Here is an 18,432-nt window from a genome sequence, read left to right as displayed (position 1 = left end):
GTAGGTTGTTTGTAGCTTTTGGGGACCGTTTGAGGAACTGAGTGCTTGGTAGCACGTAAGAACATGTGCAGTAAGAAATTCCAATGAGCATCCACTTGAAGTTGAGGGTGAACGTCCCAATCCACCTGTTGTAGATAGTCCCGTAAAGCTGACCCATTCGATCGTTTGAAATTCTAGAGCCAGTTGTTGGTGGGATACCTTAGCTCAGTTTGGCTTACAAAACTGAGGGATATGATGGCGCGATCGTTTTTCCTCAGGGGAGCCAGAATTGAGAGTTTGTCGACTAGGAATTCTTCGTTTGTACCCAGTCTAAGCTCGACGGTATATGACGGTTTCTCCAATGAGTTGCCAACTTCACATTTTCGAATAATCCTAGGTCCTAAATGAAGTTGAAGAACCGAGCTTCAGTAGAGTTTTCACCTCCAATATAGGTATGTTCCGCGAAGTTGATTCTAGGAAGATTGAAGTCCCCTAGAATCAGGATATGAGAGAATCCGAGACGCGTAGGGCGGGTTAATCCTTCCAGCAAACGATTGTCGTACTCGATGTCAGCAGTGGGCTTCCTGTAGATGACCTCAACTAGACACCTCGAGGTGGTAGACAGTCTGACTGAGCACCATACGGATTCATCGAGATTGAGAAACTCTTGGTTGTGAAGTTGGTGTACCTTCAGGCATGATCGTATGTATAAGACTACTCCAACCCCCATTCCTGTCTTTCTGTCTTCGCGAAACAAAGACATCCCAGGTATTGCTAGCTCTTGGTCCGTAAACTGAGAAGATATCCAATTTTCAGATATTTCTATCAGATGAGCATTATTCGCGTTGCTGAGTTCACTTAGCTCATCCATTTTATTTGGCAAACTCCCGGCGTTCATGTATAAGCTGTTTATGCTTTCATTTTGAAACGCATGAGCTTTTTCCTGTTTGTTTGTAAGAGCCTTGCGTAAGTGGACAAGTAGCCTACCTATACAAAAATTTCCAAATTGGTAGCCCCTGTCCTTTACACGTTTTCTTGTGACTAAGACAGTCCACGAGTGGAACTGTCAGCTCCAGCCTGCCTTTGTGCTTGATCCTGGTGTCGTGTGGCCTGTTCGGGTGCATATGGATACCAGTTGGCAACCGACATCTGTTGGCACGAAATGCCTCCAGAGTTGCTGCCGCCATGTAGGAGGATGGGAAGGTTATCTTCATTAGCCGGGGTCTAGAGTCTCCATCTTTCTTGACTAGTCGCGTCACCTGTTGGGTCAGTATGTTTTTGAGTTTCAAGGATTGGTCGATGAATTTCCACTTCCTAATATCAGAGCTTGCTTGAGCTGAGTTCGTATTTTCCGGTAAACCTTGCACAACCATATTTCTTCCGCGGAAAAACGCCTCGCAAGATTCTTTAGAGATGTTCCGGATGGGATTTTGCTCGGAATACGGTATGTCAGGCAGTATTCTTAGGTTGAGATAAAATGGTGGTTGGAGGTGGTCAACAGGAAACCTTGGACCAGGGTTTCGTACTACTTGGCACTCGTCAACAAGGTGTACCTGTAATCTTGAGGGAACTGGAGCTCCCTGACGGATTCGATCCCGTGTCACCCAGCTTCACAATCAGAGACGTTACTACTGAGCTATTTGGGCCGCGACCGACCTCCTGTTGGACTGAGATGTAATCCCAATTAATTGATCACTGGGTGGTGATCAATGTCACGCATGGTGGGCCTGCGTGGTCCTTTTTAACTCTGTTAATGTGGGTTCAATCACCTACCATGTTTTTGAGAACCACCGTTGAGTTCAAGGACTCTGTGCTGGGAGACCCTAGTTTGTTGAGAGAGTCTACTACCATCGAGGTGCTGAGCTTCAGCATGTCATCACTAGTGCGATTACCTGTCGAGATCCCTCTTCTTGTTAAAACTGCGCGTCCTCGTTTGTTTACTCGTTGTATGACTGTCATTTACCAAGTTTCCAGATAACTTGTTCCGCAGACCTGTCAATAGGACAATGATGTTATTCAGCGAAACTACAGCGTCCGTGTTGCACGTAACACATACCAACCTAGACCCCGACCTGCTGAGTCTTTTGCAGGCAGTTGCTGTGAGATCTGTGCACGCTTCGTGGAACCAACCTTTGCAGTTATCACACTGCACGCCAGATGTAACAGCAAAACGGCATCCAGGTCATTTTCAGGAATTTTAGGACTGTTAAGAGAAACAAAGTACACTAAAACGGGCAAAAATGGATAAAAACGGGTTATGATTAACTGAAACCAGCCTTTATGTTACGTCTTTGATCCGTCTACTCACTTTAGTGCGGAGTATAACTTGTCTAATGTAGATTAAGACCTTGACGCGATAGGCTGACTGGCTTAACTTGAGGCTAGTATGCGTGAGTTCGAAGTGGGGGTAGAGAGACGAAAACTATCCTATCCCTGATTGACTGTCAGGTACGTGAGAGAGAGAAGATAAGACAACTGGAACACTCCTCGATTTATTCCAAATTCCGATCTGGTACCCGAATTCCGAATTCAGATTAGTGTAAAAAGATATATTAATAAATAGATGACTAACCCGACCACAATGTACAATAATTAGGAAAATACATTTATGTCTAAAACTGGGGAATTAGAGCAGAAAATAGAGTAAAATAGGTTACGTCTAAATTAAAATAGCTTTGGAACAGAAAATGCTATGTAAGCGAATCATACATCAATCGAAAGCTTATGATCTGTAGAATAGACTAGGGACAAAGGTAAATGTTACTGTTTTACAAGCTTTGAATCAAATGAAATAACGTCCCCAAAAATAGCTTCCGTAGTTCGTTAAGCCTCTTGTTTCGCTGTTCACATCACTTTAAGAGAAAAACTTAAAGAAAACCGAATAGTAAGCTGAGGCTAAACCACAGCTAACTATTAAGTTGGGTGAAACTCAAAAAATAAGTAATCTACCGAACGTATGGCTCAGAATAGATTCTTTAGATCAGAAATGGTACTTTTGTTGCGTAAAACCATAGCAAAAGTTTGAGATATGAAAATCACGTTAGAACTAAACTTCCCTTTCGAAACAGGGTCTTTCGAACAAATCTATGGGAAAAACCAGGTTGTAGAAGGTAGATGAAATTACACACCAGCGAATCTCAAAATGATAAATAACAAACATAAATTGTTCGAATGCATGTTCAGAATCCTAAGCTTGGAAAACAGGCTGTCCTGAAATCTACAAAAAACAGTTTTCGTGATAGAAAATTTCATATTTCTTTCACATCATTTGAACCTCAACCTCGTTATTAATATTTGTATTTATGAAATAACCGAACACAATATTTGCTAGTGTTCTGCTTTATGTTGGAGCACATGGGTCTAAAGAAATTTATAGTCTCCTGCTTCTGATACATGAGGAATAAAGTAACCAAGGTCACAGGTTTGTTAGCGGAAAGTTTAATTGCTCAGTTTCATTTTTATTGTGTGTGACGGCTGGCGTAGTTACTATTCTTTGTTTGTATGATAGAGGGATAATTTAGCCCCTATTTAGCTTGAGAGTGACGTTTTGCAAGTTCGTTTAATTTCTAATGGCTTGTTTCCCCCAGACATAGTGTTTTTTGTGCTTTAGAAACAACTGTTTGGTTCTCACTAGTGTTAGGGTTATTCAGAGTTGATTTTAAATCAGTGGGGATTAAGTCAACATATTACTTTCAGGTTAAACTAATTATGCTTACATGTTGGTAACAATGCTAGGGGTCAAACTTTAGAGTGAAAGTTATATATGGATTCATCGAGAGCTGGCCTTATTCATTTTCAGTCTTTAGAAGTAAGGAAGGGGTCTCAAGCAATGTGTTAATCTTCTTGACTTATGATGCTAGTAAGGTCTGGTCTGGTGTTTGATATGCCAGCATAAGGTGCTAATACTAAGTCTTTTCAGAATTCCATTAATTTACTACTCAGTACATGAAACAAAACTTCCTTTCCTATTTCCAACCCTAAGTAAAAGGAAAGGATTGAGCAGTAAAATCAAGTCTTTCAAAAGAGGCTTGGCCCTCAAACTAACCTTGCTTTTGCGCGTTTGCGGCATTAAAATCATATTTGGTCAACTTTTACCTAAATTGTTTAAGTTAAAGTTCATGTTTCTTAAATCAAATTCGTTTCTGTGGTTTGCCGTATTTGTCTATTCTTAATACTTGCTAGGTTGTGTATTTCTGTCGTTTTTCATATGGGATAACTTGATTTTATAATTTTACTGCCCGGTCCTGATTTTTTATGTAAGGATTAAATTTATGTGTAAATTTTGCCTATAATGGTTGGCTGTACTCATTAGTGTAGGTATCAATTGTTTATCCCCTGTTAAAAAAGGAATGCAATGTGATGGGTTTAGTAAATAGTTATGCCTGCTCCGAATTGGGAGGCCGGGTAGTATTCCAGCCCTCACGAATCGAATATATATATATATATATATATATATATATATATATATATATACAGTGCCTCCTTATACCAATGTTTATATGTTTAGATAAATAAATGGATAAGTAAACAAATAGTTATGCAAGATGCCTTTCCGTTTTACATTCACTACAAGCCTTACTCTCATCGACTTTGCTGTTAGGGTGGGACGTTACCGATCCAGGAGGCGATAGGGCTTCTTGCGTTAGCGAAAAAGAAAGTTCGCTTTAGTACTGGAGATTCGGGTACTGACACCATAGAGTATGTTATAAGGGCAACTACCGGAAGAGCTAAACACAACTAGAAAACGTGAAAAGCCGAGAAATCAATAGCAAAACACTTAAAGAGTGGAATTCTGTATGATGGGCCACGTATTCGTAAAGTTGATTGTAAAGTCATTTTATTCAAAGACCTAAATAAAACTGTCGCCAATTCAAAAAGTCATGATATGAAATTCTCAAATGAGGGAGAATGGAAATCAGTGCAAATTTAGAACAGAAAAAACCCATGCCCATCAACAGATTACCATCTCCGGTTGGTAAGATGTCTTTAGGCAGCTACCATTTCGAGTCACTTAAGAAATAGCGAATGATTTCATTAGTTTGGTTTATTTTTGTAAGCAATTAGAGTTGATGGTTAGTTAAGTATTTCTAGACTCCACCATTTTACTGAATGGATATAGTATGGCTAGTTTATTTTGAAATATACCCATTCTCTTGCTTGCTCCCATTTTATTTTAAACTTCTTTCTCAAGACTAAGTTTGAAAGATACAAAAGTTCATAAACCTCTCTGCACATCTTTTTCACTTGATTAAATATCTCTTGTAAATGGCGAAAATATGTGAGACTACCACAATGATCAAACACTTGCTCCCCGTAGTAATACGTTTTTCTAAACCACCCTGTGCTGATGTAACTAAATACTTTTTTCATCAGTGTTGCCATTCAAGTTTCTTTCGTCAGTCTCAGTTTTGGATTAGGGGGCCGTTATTCCCCGATGGATAGACCAGTAAAGTTGTTCACAGAAATGCTCTAATTAATTTCTTGATTTTTAGGTTTGAACTGTGCTTAAATTTTACATATCCGCCTGTCTGGATTTGATCCTGTCTCCTACTAACGAGTTTTTAACTTCTTATACTATCCAAGTCAATCATGAGCTCGTATTCGTCTCCGAGAACCCCTAATGATGCAGACAGTGATATGGACTTCTCCATTTACTCGCCTAGTAGCGAGTTTGATTTGGATTTCACGTTCAGGTCCTTAAAGAAAGGAGCTTATAATAAGGAAGAAGATTTAAATCGTAAGTCGAAACGATAGCTGTTTCTTTTTATTGAGAAGTTGAGTTTTCTTGCATTTTTAACACTGGTAAATACTTCAAATAGTGTGGTTAATGTCTTATTTAAATACCAGCTTTTTGTTTATTTTGTAAAATTCAAGTTTATTACTGGTCAGCCGTCAGTGGAGGCTCATGTACTGCTTACTACTTTCTCTTTGAACAATCACATGGTAGTTAAAGTTTAAAAATAAGGCTTGAGTAAGATTGAATCCAGGTCATTTCAATCGTCATCTTCAACCACCTCACTTCCTTTCAGTGTGGATGCGTTCTCTTATTCTCCGTATTTAAGTTTCTCCGATTTACTGCACAATAATTTAATTTCGAACATTACGAAAATTGTCTCTCGCTTATATTTGCTTAATAACAATTTAAGTAATGACAGGATTTCGTCTAGTGACCATTCAAGCTAAGAAGGACTACCGTAGATTACGATATTTTTTGACAGCATAAGATAGATGATGCAAAATGTAAATTTGTGATTGCTTCAGTTAGAATTCACCTCAAGAGATGCGAATATTTAAATATTCTTGTGTCACTACGATTTATCATACACTAAGTCATCAACCATTGGTAATCAAGTTTTCAATATACGGATTTCTCTTTTGTTAATATTAATTGTTGCTGATTTCATGAGTCTGTATAACTTTAATTAAGGTCAATTTTAACTTTCTGCGTTTGCTAACACCACTGTCCGAAACATAAAAATGACACAGATACATGAAGAATTCCTTATTGGTGTTTGTTAGTACTTGGGACTTATCTTATTGCCCATTTAAATAGATTCTTGGACTGGGACTCCTTTCTTCTCTTTTCAAACCCAATGATATCTCTTTGTTTATTATTGTTAAGCATGCACATCAAAATATTACTTTTTCGAAAATCGAAACTATTAATTACGGGTTTTGGGTTTAAGGTAGTTTACATATAGCAATATCCTTGAGGACCAGTAAAGATAAAGATGAGAAACTTTGAAAATCAACAGAGAATATTAAGCAGCAACTGATGTATGAGATTGAGAAAATACGGGAAAACAAAGGCTCGGAGTGGAAGAACAATACGGCTTCATAAATACCGGTGAAAGCGATCAGAACTGACATTACTGACTCATCCTGTATTGGCTAATTGAATATCCACACTGACGTTTAGGACTGCGATTGATCAGTTAAGTGGATAACGTGATAGCGTCTGAAGTGAATGCTACTGGGTTCAAGTACTGGAGCGAACATCAACTCGGATGAAGGTACATCTATCTGACGAGTTTCAAAAAGGGGACGCGCGTCCTGGATTTCCCTGCTAATCACCTTCCATTTCTGTTTATAATGACATTCCTAACACATATTTTTGCTTAACAATTTTCGATATGTCTACGATCCCGTTAAAGAAACATGTATACACTAATTAGATCAGTAGGAAATAACCCAATAGGCTTATACGACGTCTTGATTTGGATATTCGAGGGTTTATCCATCTTGTTCGTACTCTATGTAATGCACATGAAAGTTCAAAACTGTTTCAGACGCATAGCTGAATCATCAGTTAATAAGGCCTCATTTTTAGGTTTCTTCAGTAAAGCTCAATGTACGAGTTTTTTCCAATTATTACCACTAGTGTATCACTCACTCTTAATGAACATGATTAAATAAAACGGATCGATTTTACTGAATAATATTCCTAATATTAGGTTCTAGGTAGATTTTTTAAATTTGACACTGGTATACATGAAATCTTCATCCGAAAGTCCGCTTTTAAATTATCCTTCCATCTAACGATGAATTGTAAAAGTATATTCATGACCAAGCAATTTTTACTCAACATTTCCTATTTTGATTTAGTTCTAGGTGGCGGGACGTAGGTAGTTTACGCATTGGATTTAACTGTTTGAGATGGCTTTTGTTCACATCGTGTTAACTTGTTCGTTTCCACCTACCAAATGTAGTATTGTTTCTTTTTGAATCAGGTAAACATTTCAACTCACCGGAATCATTACTCGTCTTAACAGCCAAAGGAATCGCTCTACACTTCCCATTTGAGGTTGTTGAATCCAGTCCAGTTACTGTGCCAGAAGAATTGCAAAGACTTATAGCTTTTCATAGCTTTCCAACTGATGAAGATGATATATGGTTGTATTCCTGTCTTAGCAGCGGGGGTTCATACGAATTTGATCAGGGTGAAGCATTGTGGGCTGATAAAGCTGTTAAAGAGTGTGTTCAGATCGGTATGTAAATATGGTAGTTTTTGGAGATAAAGGCTATCAGCCTAGTTGTGATATTTTATTTCTTATTAGTCCTATATATCTTTATAATTGACTGAAGATATCGTTTTCTGTCGCAGACAATTATTTAAAATTCACAGAAGACAGCAATTGAAGAGCTTAAATCTAACTTTTGTATTTAAAAAGTCATTAGTAGACTTCCACTTTCCTTGGTAACATTTCGACCCTCTTCGGTTTGGGCGCTTGGACAGTATTCCAGCCCTCACACAAATCGAATGGCAAAGGGTGACACATATATATTTGGTGCCTTCTTATACCAGTGTTTATGTTTTTAAATAAATTAATAAGTAGAAATAAGACCCTTTTCTATAACTAATTGTAGTCATAATTTTGTGAGTTAAGCCTACACGTCCTCTTCTCCTTTCTGGGCTTCCAATATTACGCAGTAAAGTAATATTAATATACTTGAAACTTAAGAAACCATAAAAACCCCTCTATTAAAAAATTTTTTAAAACTTCTTTCTCATTGCACATCACTTAGTTGTTATTGATGAATAATTCATTTTCTAACATTATGTTATTTGTTGGAAATAGTTAAACATAATAGCTGTATATAACTAGAGAGATAGAAATCAAATGCAATGAGTTGTTCTTATTCTACAATTATTGTTATCCTTTTTCTGTTCAAGTTATTTTTCATTTTGTCTAAGTGACTTTATTTTGACAAAGTTACACAGGCCAGTTGTTTAATGTGTAGGGAATTTTTTTTGTTCAATTTTAATATTTTTATTCCATTTCTTTTGGTTTGTTCTGATCAGGATTTCATCTGAGCGCAACTGTATTGACAAGTCTTCATATTGCACCTGCTTTTGTACCTCCAGCAAATAACGAGGAGAATGGTACAAATAATAATAATAATAATAATAACCCTAGTTCCATTGGTCATTTCATCCCATATGTTATCAATCCTAATCCAAATGATACACAACGTGGACAGTCGAATTTTGAAAATTTTGGAGCTGCGAATGAAAATACTGTCAATAATACTAATAATAATGGTAACAATAATAGATTACGAAAACGTGGAATTAATATTGAGCCTGATTATCCTGCTCATCGAGTTTCATTGACATTCGATCGACAGAGAATAACTTCATGCTCATGCACGTGTACTTTCGGTTTAGAGGAAAGATGTACAGCTGTTGAATCACCTTCAAATTTTGGAGATAATATAATAAATTTAGACTCCACAGAAAACGTTAGTAATTCTATCAAATCAAATTCTTTTGCCTATCAACCAATGACTGCAACAGAACCAAATTCTGGTACTCTGTGGCAATTCGGTGCTAGAAATAGATCAATTTTTACAAATTCTCATATTAACTCACGCCAAATGTCTGGTCAACTTAATAATTATTTTCCAAATAGTAATTGTTTGTCAAAAAATTCATATAATCAAACATCTCCCAACAGTCGTCGTTCTTGGTTGTTTAATCAACATATTGTAAATCAAAATAACATACGTAATGATTTGATGCCGACAAATGGGCAAAATCCTACAGGAACATGGTGTTCACATGTTGTTGCCACATGTTTAATGCGTATTCGACAACCTGATAAAGTTTTATTACGTGCTCCTATATCAGAGTCCTTGTCAAAATTAAGTAGAGAAGATTTACAAAAATTTGCCCAAAATTTAATTTGTCACGTAGGCCCTAGAAAGGTAAGTTTGTAACTTTACTTTATAAACCAAATTGTTTAGATATAAATATTAAGTCAATGATAAAATACTAAGTATTCCAGATACTGAGTGGGCATTCAAGTACGTTTTAGATACGTTTCTCTCCTTCCAAATGTCAAATGTCGCTTTAAAACTGGATTATTTTTTAAGAATTATTTTGATGATAGGGATTATAGTTGTTGAGCTCGTCTATCACTTATCTTGGAAATCCCGGTGGTTTAGCAGTCGGTGAAATCGTTGAAAAAAGTAGTGCCAATTTCTTGGCTTGTACCAGTTCATGACACCTTTGGGAAAGACGATATGTATCCCTGTCATTTAGAGAGTGAGTATAATGTTAAACACTCAACTCCATATTACTTTCTGACTGACGTAGCGTCTTTAGGTTGCTAGCATTTGTCATAGGTGTCTTCAGAACAGTGGTGTGTATGATGAAGGAAAATGTCGAGTTAAACAACCCGGATGTTAAGTATAAAATTTGTCGAATAAAAGCGATAAATTCGTCACTGAGATCATAAATCTTTGATTGAGGTGACCGAGAATTGTGCTATGTCATCAGTCATTGTTTATTTCAATGGGTTAGATCGTCAATGTGTGAGTAGGTTGGAAGAAGGTTAATAGTGTCCATTTCAAGATGTGACATCTCATAAAGTTTCTGAATGTTTTGGGGTCAGTAACATTACCGTATTTTATGGTTTGAGACCAGGTGATATGGCCTTTTCTTTCTACAAGTCTTGGGTTTTAGTATTATTGCATACTTTTCCTTCGATTTTATTGGCTTCTTTGTTGATATCGTTATTTTCGTTCTTTTGCTTTTTTTTCTCGTTTAATCACTTACTATGTTGATATGAAGTGTGATAGCTTGGATTAATACACATTTGCGCTATTTCACGTGATTTATATCTTCATCATGTGCAGTATTCCGTTGGTAGCTTGTTGATTCGTCGTTTTAAGTCGTCTAGTTAGTGTATTTCAATTTTTGTTTTAGGGTTGGTAATACTACCCCACTCCCTGAACAGGTATAAATGAAGCTTGGTTCCAACCTAATACTCAATAGTTAGAAGTTAAGTGTTTGAATTAAGTCACCACTATGTCTGAATTCTGTTATTTTTACAGAGGTCCAGTCGATCAGTTTTTTTGGTAGAAAAAATAAAGCCGGTGGTATTTCAAATTATGACAGTATTATTAACGCAATAATTTACTGTGTTTACGGTATGTGTGTATTTACGTTATTTCTTTGATTTTATGGTGTTTCAATGGCAAAAGTCATCGCTTGTTATGACAGAGCTGCTCTTAATTAGTAGCATATTTATTATTTTTGTAATTACATATGCTATGTTTAATTATTTGTTCCTCAATAACAGATGGATCCACTAGTTCACTGCATGGTTTATTATCTTCTGCTTCGTTTTCATTTTATCCTTCTTTTTGTCTCTTCGTAGATTTTACCAGCTGCACAGCTTATTCTAGACCAGTTATTGGCTGCTACAAATAATCCCATTAAAAATTCTGCTGGAGCACCCGGTATGTATCACTTTTAAGAATTTTATGGTATTATATTTATTTATAAATCAAGAATAACAAGTTTAATTAATCACTAAATGAGAACCTATATTTAGCCCTTAATGTCGACCGAATACCCGTAGATTAACTATATAATACAAAGAATGATAATACATCGTGATATCAAGTCTCTCAGAACAATAGTCACATTGTAAATTGGTCGATGGAATTCAATCAGTACTACGATTCAGACCGTAAAACTTCACGGTGACATCACTGTAGACTACTTCTGCATGTGATCGGTTTTTACAATGGCTGTTTAATACCTATACAATAGCTTGGATTTACCGAAAAATTTGAAGTATAAGTTGATTTCAAGCATGGTGATATCATGGTAGCTTTGGGAGTAGTAGTTCATTAGGTTGGATGAGCTGGCTATCCATTAGTAGTGAAACAAACGAGTCACATTTAGAAGGATGGAGGATCATCATTTTAGACCATCGCTTATGTAGTATAAAGTATTATGAGTTTGATTAGGATAAATGGAAAATAGCTTCAGTGTTCTCCGATCACAATATTATAGTAATTCATACATCAATCGGTTGTTGGTCTAAAACGCACTGGAAGGTGTATATTTCGTGATTATGGCTCTCGATATGTTAGGAATCAATAGTTTGATACACCATATAAGATTGGTCAACATTAGTTTTAATGACTCATACACACCTGATCGTGAACACCTTATTACCTTACATTTGTTTTTCTCTCGTCTACCCAGATACTTAACCCGATTTACCTATTTTTTATTCTGCTGATTTTAAATTTGCGTTGTTCGATGAGTGAGTGGTAAGGAAGAGGTGATGGGTAACATTTATGAACTATCACCATTGTTTTCTGATTAGTTTCGTCTATTTATCAAGCTCATTGGTAAGAGATTATGTAAGGATTGAAAAAACCTATAAATTTCAAGCAGAAAAATATGAAATATTAGTTGTTGGAATGACTTAGTAGTGATGAACGGGAACACAGGAGGGGGGGCAACCAATCCATTTTAATACAAAATTACGGCGTTCTTTCATCAAATGTGAAAACCACACGTTCAATACTTCATTTGCAAATTCTCCATCAATTGCCTCAAACTTCGTCGTTTCTTCATTGTCATAACAATTACTCTCTGTTACCGTTCTCTTCGATTCGATCTTCCAACCTTCTGCTGCCAGGCATCTTACTTCTGATTGGTGTCATATACTACTTCTGTCGATATAAGTAGCATACACCACAGTAGTAGTGGTAGCTTATTTGTATAATTGTGATATAAAACCACTTATCGTCCGACTGTTTTGTCAAGTGTATATACGGTTAATAAGTGAGTTTGTTTTTAAGTTGTACGAATTTTTCACGAATTTTATCTTGATTGATTGAAAAGTTTATTTGGTAAATTTGGTATATGTCAACCATATTGTATTTTGTAGATTATTTTACGTATATTGTTTCATAATAATTTCGTTTTAAATAGACCCAACCGTCGGTGGAGCTTTGGGCGATGCAGCAGCGTGGTGTTTTGATGGTGGTGTATTGGAGGAAAAATTACGAGTTACGCTGCGTAGATTTTGGGCTCCACGACCTGTATTATACAGTGATATTGGCTCACTAAGTTTTAATTCACCCACGGAAGTAGAGAATTTTCACTGTATACTTCGCTCTTATCGTGCCAACGAACCACGTGGCCTTTGGGCGTTACTATCATTTATTAGAGATATGATGAAAAGACAAGATAATAATGGTGTTTTACTCTTAGAAATTGTTACACGATGCATTTTAGATATGAATGAGGTAATGTAGCGTTTATTCTATTTTTTTATACATACTAAAAATATAATATTCATAGATTTCAGTTGTTGCTATAAAATTCATGTAACATATTCTCCTTAATGTCCAAAGTATTTGGTTGGCAAGGGTTAACAGAAAAAATCATATATTCATCATTTTAGACAATCACTATGCATATCAATTTTGAAATGTATTTTTGCGTGGGTGAATGTTGATTCTTTGGTTTTCTTCCTACATAAAATCTGTTGTAAAATAACTAATTATACCTGGAAATGTCAAACATTCAGTTTTGTCATCGTATCATAGGGAACTCATGGAAAATGATCTATTTCCGATATTTTGTTTTTGTTACTTCACCCCACAAACCTGTTGATAATGAAAGTTAAAGTTACGTAAACACTAAATTTCAGATAAAATTTAATTGATTTCTGTTGCGTAATTATCATTTGGTTAATATTCACAATGGTTTCTTATTAGTCTAATTATTTACTTTGCTAACTACCATTTACTGAGGAATTAATCTCCATTATGTATACTTCGGATCATTATTATCAGAGGCTTAGATATCCGTTTGTTAGTTAAAATAGTAAATGTTAGTCACTGTTGATGCAATAGATGTTGAACACATATACACACACTCACCTTTACAACTACTCTCGTTTTTCTACTTACCTTCATGTTTAAACAATTGTTTCGTTCGATAGTATGTGACATTTCATGATAGTATCTGGAATTTGATCATTGTGTTAGTGTTGTTTTGTTTATTATGCATACACCCTTCTAACGCTTACGCTCTTAGTCGTTCTAGCCTATGTTTGAACTCTAATGCTTCAATGAAATTTGATCTTTGAATAAATAAAAAGAGTGAGCAGTATATTCAATTTATTGAAATCAGAGTTTTATCGTATGGGTACGAGCAATTTTATAGCTATATTTGGTAAGTTTAAGGAATCAAAGTAACAACATGAATATATTGAATTTATTAGAGTTTATTGAAAGACCTGGTTGATAAAAAAGACGTATTTCAACCATTTCTCAGTTTTATAATTTCCAGGAATGATTATTATTATTTGTTAAATAAACATATACCTAATATCCACGAATTTCCTTATCAGTCGAACGCGTCGACAACTTCACTTATCTTGGAAGTCTGATCAGCCCTAATGGGTTGGTGTCTGACGAAATCTCAGTACGGATTCAAAAAGCTCGTTTGGCTTTTGCCAACTTACGTCGCTTATGGTGAAGACGAGATATCCGTTTATCAACCAAGGGACGAGTATACTGCACAGCAGTTCGCTCTGTTCTACTTTACTGCATTGAAATATGGCCATTAAGAGTAGAAGATACTCATAAGTTACTAGTATTTGACCACAGATGTCTTAGAAATATAGCTCGCATCTGCTGGGATCACCGGGTAAGTAATAGTGAGGTTAAACACAGGGTATTAGAGAATGATGGTAAATCAGTTGATGAGGTTGTGATTCTTCATCGACTGAGATGGCTGGACCACGTGTTACGTATACCTGAACACTGATTACCACGATGCGCTATGCTGACTAGTATTGGGGATGGTTGGTAGAGAGTTAGGGTCGGCCAAACCAAAACGTGGCATCAGTGCTTGAAGTCACTAACTTCTGGTCTGAGCCATGTTGTTAGATACAGACTACTTGACTGGTGTCCGCGTGACTATCGTAACCAATGGTTGGAGACTCTGTGTGACATGGCTCAGAATCGATCACAATGGTGTTGGTGTATACACTCTTTGTCTTCCCTTAAACCTTGAGATTAAAATTGCTTCATAACTTTCTTCCTTCCTATACTATATCCTTATATACAACTTATCGTTTATATCCTACCACCACTAAATTAACTATTTCTATGAATCCGGTGTTCATCTTGTTGTGCTAATGAGTGAGGTATGGCAACTTGCACCGATGCATATATGTGCCTGGTCCTACGTTGTAGCTGATTGACTGACTTATTATAAACTACATTAATGATTTTTTGTAATGTTGGGTGATATTCTTTTTTTATTTTTCAATTCGCCAAACATTAAATAATTGTGAAATCATTTCCTTTTTTTTAAAGAAAACAATACAAACAAAATATTTGCTTATTATCTTATGGATCTTAGTGTATAATCTTTCAATGAAGTAAATATTTAGGAATAAGTCAATTTAAATAAATTTTTCAATATTTTGTAAATATTACTCTGAAATAAAATGAGTAAAATGAATGCTAATGAAGGACTCAGTAGTTGAGTGGATAACGCGATGGCGTTTGAAGCCTAAGGTACTGGGTTTGAGTCTCAGGGTGAACATCAACTCTGAGATGCAGGTACATCCAGCTGACGAGCCCCAAATAGGATGAAACGGGCGTCCTGGATTCCATTGCTATCCACTATCCATCTTTGCTTATAATGCTAATAAATGTTTATTTTTTGAAAAAATTAGATTTTACACAAAGTTGTCGTAATATTGATAAAGTGAATAGTCTTTAAACACTGAACTTTCAACAATGGAGTTCCAGTCTCAAACTTCTATTTATCTACCTTACATTTTTTTACACGGAGTAGTATCACACCATTAATTATCATATACAACAGTATGGTTCAAAGCCCTGATTTCAGGAACGCCGGTACTTGGTGTCTAGGGTTAACATTAAATTGTGTAATAATGTAGTCAAAGTAGGCTATGGTAAATTTCTATAGATTTCAAACTGATGATTCTTATTCAGCTATTCAGAATATAAAAAAATTGATTATTATTATGCTTATAGGTTATGTTCTGGTGGTGTACTGTTCAAACTAATCCTTGTCATTTTCCTGAAAGTGTATCTGTTCGTCAAAAACAAACTCAATGTGTTGCTGTTTGGTTATGCGAAGAAATTGTTCAACTTTGGAGTTTAGCTTGTTTAAATCCCGAACTTCGACCAATTTTAAATCATGTCAATCATAAATCATTGTCACCGTCATCATCATGTGGAAACGGTTTATTTTCTACTGAAAATTGTAAATCTTATTCAGATTGTTGTTGGCTTTTACAAAAAATTGCTCATAGGCTACAAGCATTTCATGCATTCGCTTTAAAACAAGCTGATATTCAAATAAATTTAACAAGTACAACTGCTAAAAATACGATGACTATGGTTTGGTGCGATACATTAGGCAATGGATTATTTCCTAATGAAATATCTTCTCAAGATGACTGTGATATAATACCAAAAAATATTTCGCTATTTTCGGGCTTTTTGCCGGCTCTTGCAGCTTGCAGGTAGTAAATTTCTAGACAGTAACTCACTATTATTATTTTTTGATTCGTTTTAACGTTCAGTTACTTTAGCATCAAATTAAACAACAATACTTAACTATATCAGAAGTTTATTCCTACGTTCTTTAAAATGGTATTTTTGTAGTAAAGAGAAGTAAAATTTATGTTTGTTCATTTCGTGATTTGTACTTGTTGAATTGATCAATATGTTTACATTATTTGGGTTTTCTATAACTTTGTAAAATAGAGCAGTCTCTTGTTGATATGTGTGCATTCTGTGCACGTTTCGTCCTATTTGGTACTCGTCAACCGAATGTACCTGCATCCCAGAGTTGATGTTCACTCCGTTCACTTCAAACGCCATCGCGTTATCCATTTACAAAAATGAATTAAAACTTCACCCCGTTGCACAAGCTAGCGGCTATCTGGACTCAGTAGCTAAGTGGATAGTGTGATTGCGTTTGAAGCGAGCCGTGCTGGGTTCGAGTCCCGGAGTAAACATCAACTGTGGGATGCAGGTATATCCAGCTGGCGAGTCCCAAATAGGACTAAATACACGTCCTGGATTCTACTGCTAACCATCATCCATTCTTGTAAATTAGTAATTGGTAATTCCTCTAATATATAGGCTGAAATGATTTGGTATCAAACAAATCGTTTGACATCTCAAAAATCAGCCAGACATTAGAAACGTAGGGCCTGGTATAATATGCATCAACCCAAGTGACTATACTGCATCGGGAGAGTAAGAAGAAATTATCAAGCAGTAATATCATTGATATTAAAATTGATTAGCCTTGGAGAATGTAACGCGACTGAATGAGTTAGGGAAATACAAAACACAAAATAGTTTTGAAACTCTGCATATAGGAGGAGACAAAGGGTTGATCTATCTAGTTTACTATGATTGTTTTTGATTCATGTCACCTGGTGTTATAATACTCATTTTCATGTTGGATGATGAACGGATTTATTGAAGGTCACTCATCTTCACTAGTTACCCATAGTGCTGAAAATATGCACAATCTAATTTATCTTTTCTGTTATTACTGAATTACATTGTAGATCTAACGGATTGACAATTCACAACTAGATCGTATCAAGCTTACCGGGACATACGATATCATAAATTGACTAAACTTGAACCACTTTATAGTTAGTCGATGATTCAGTGGTTTCATCCTCATCGCAAGACTCCAAGGTCTTGATTTCTACCCCAATTATGGTTTTCGGCTTATAACTGTAGATAATTTCAAGGTTATTTTGAAATAACTGTACAGAGCTTGTTGGTACTTAACTAGGTTGCCAGTTGATGTCAGTTTTCGAATAAAATAACCTTAAACTAAACGAGGTTTTAATGAATGTTGTTACTCAGTTCATGTTCTATTCATTTTTTCTAAAACACAATTGACATAAGGATTTTGTTCATAATTTCAGGCTTTCATGGTCTTCCGAAGTTCCACCTACATATAGCCTCTCCGGTACAGAATTTCTCAAATGTATGTTCACTACGTCTCTTCAACACTATATATTAATGTTTAAATTTCTTATGTAGCGAACAATATCTAGGTACAAGTTATTATAATCCATACATTGTATTTTGTTTTTTGAATGTTATTGCATTTGCTGTAGTGTTGAAAACGTTTTTACAACCTACTTGGAAATCATCTGTCTGGAATTGAAAAGTTCTTTTAAAATACTTATTTATACGAACCTGTGATCAAAGGAATAACGAACTGTATTCATATTACGTAGGTATTTAATTGGTGAAAATTTGAGTGTATGACTATTGAAACTAAATCATGCTAGCAGTGAATCATTTACCAAACAGTGGCGTTGGATGATGATTGTGCAATATCGCAAGGTGACAGAAGTTTGAAATGCGAACCATTGGGGGTCTAGAAGTTATGTTCATGTTACAAGACTTAAATGGTCCTGAGTTCGGTCCCCGCTAGATATGTGGAGAGATGGCTTAGTGGTTAGGGTGTTTTACTTTCGTCCACTAAGTCCCCACATTCGAAGTCCGTTCCGTCTATTTCGCTTTGGGGACCGAATAGTATCATTAACCCTTATACTTAGAGCGTTGCTCACACTCATGTATTCGATGAATGAGCTTATTAGAATATAT

General features: G+C 35.8%; 1 protein-coding gene across 1 annotated transcript in view; it reads left to right on the top strand.

Annotated features, from left to right (window-relative positions):
* Nucleotides 1–5,616: 5,616 nt before the first annotated feature.
* Nucleotides 5,617–18,432, top strand: part of Smp_132000 (putative zinc finger protein) — a gene marked incomplete at its 5' end in the record, with an annotated part of 44,996 nt that continues 32,180 nt past the window's right edge. The window contains 7 exons of the mRNA XM_018789413.1: nucleotides 5,617–5,716; nucleotides 7,710–7,971; nucleotides 9,036–9,142; nucleotides 9,527–9,687; nucleotides 11,145–11,226; nucleotides 12,722–13,038; nucleotides 15,814–16,307. Coding sequence (XP_018654859.1) covers nucleotides 5,617–5,716; nucleotides 7,710–7,971; nucleotides 9,036–9,142; nucleotides 9,527–9,687; nucleotides 11,145–11,226; nucleotides 12,722–13,038; nucleotides 15,814–16,307 — 1,523 coding nt within the window. The remainder of the gene's footprint in view (nucleotides 5,717–7,709; nucleotides 7,972–9,035; nucleotides 9,143–9,526; nucleotides 9,688–11,144; nucleotides 11,227–12,721; nucleotides 13,039–15,813; nucleotides 16,308–18,432) is intronic.

The sequence above is a fragment of the Schistosoma mansoni genome, chromosome W (assembly GCF_000237925.1).
Source record: "Schistosoma mansoni strain Puerto Rico chromosome W, complete genome".
NCBI lineage: Eukaryota > Metazoa > Platyhelminthes > Trematoda > Strigeidida > Schistosomatidae > Schistosoma > Schistosoma mansoni.
Note: the sequence above shows the minus strand (reverse complement) of the source record. Positions and strands in the feature narration are given on the sequence as shown.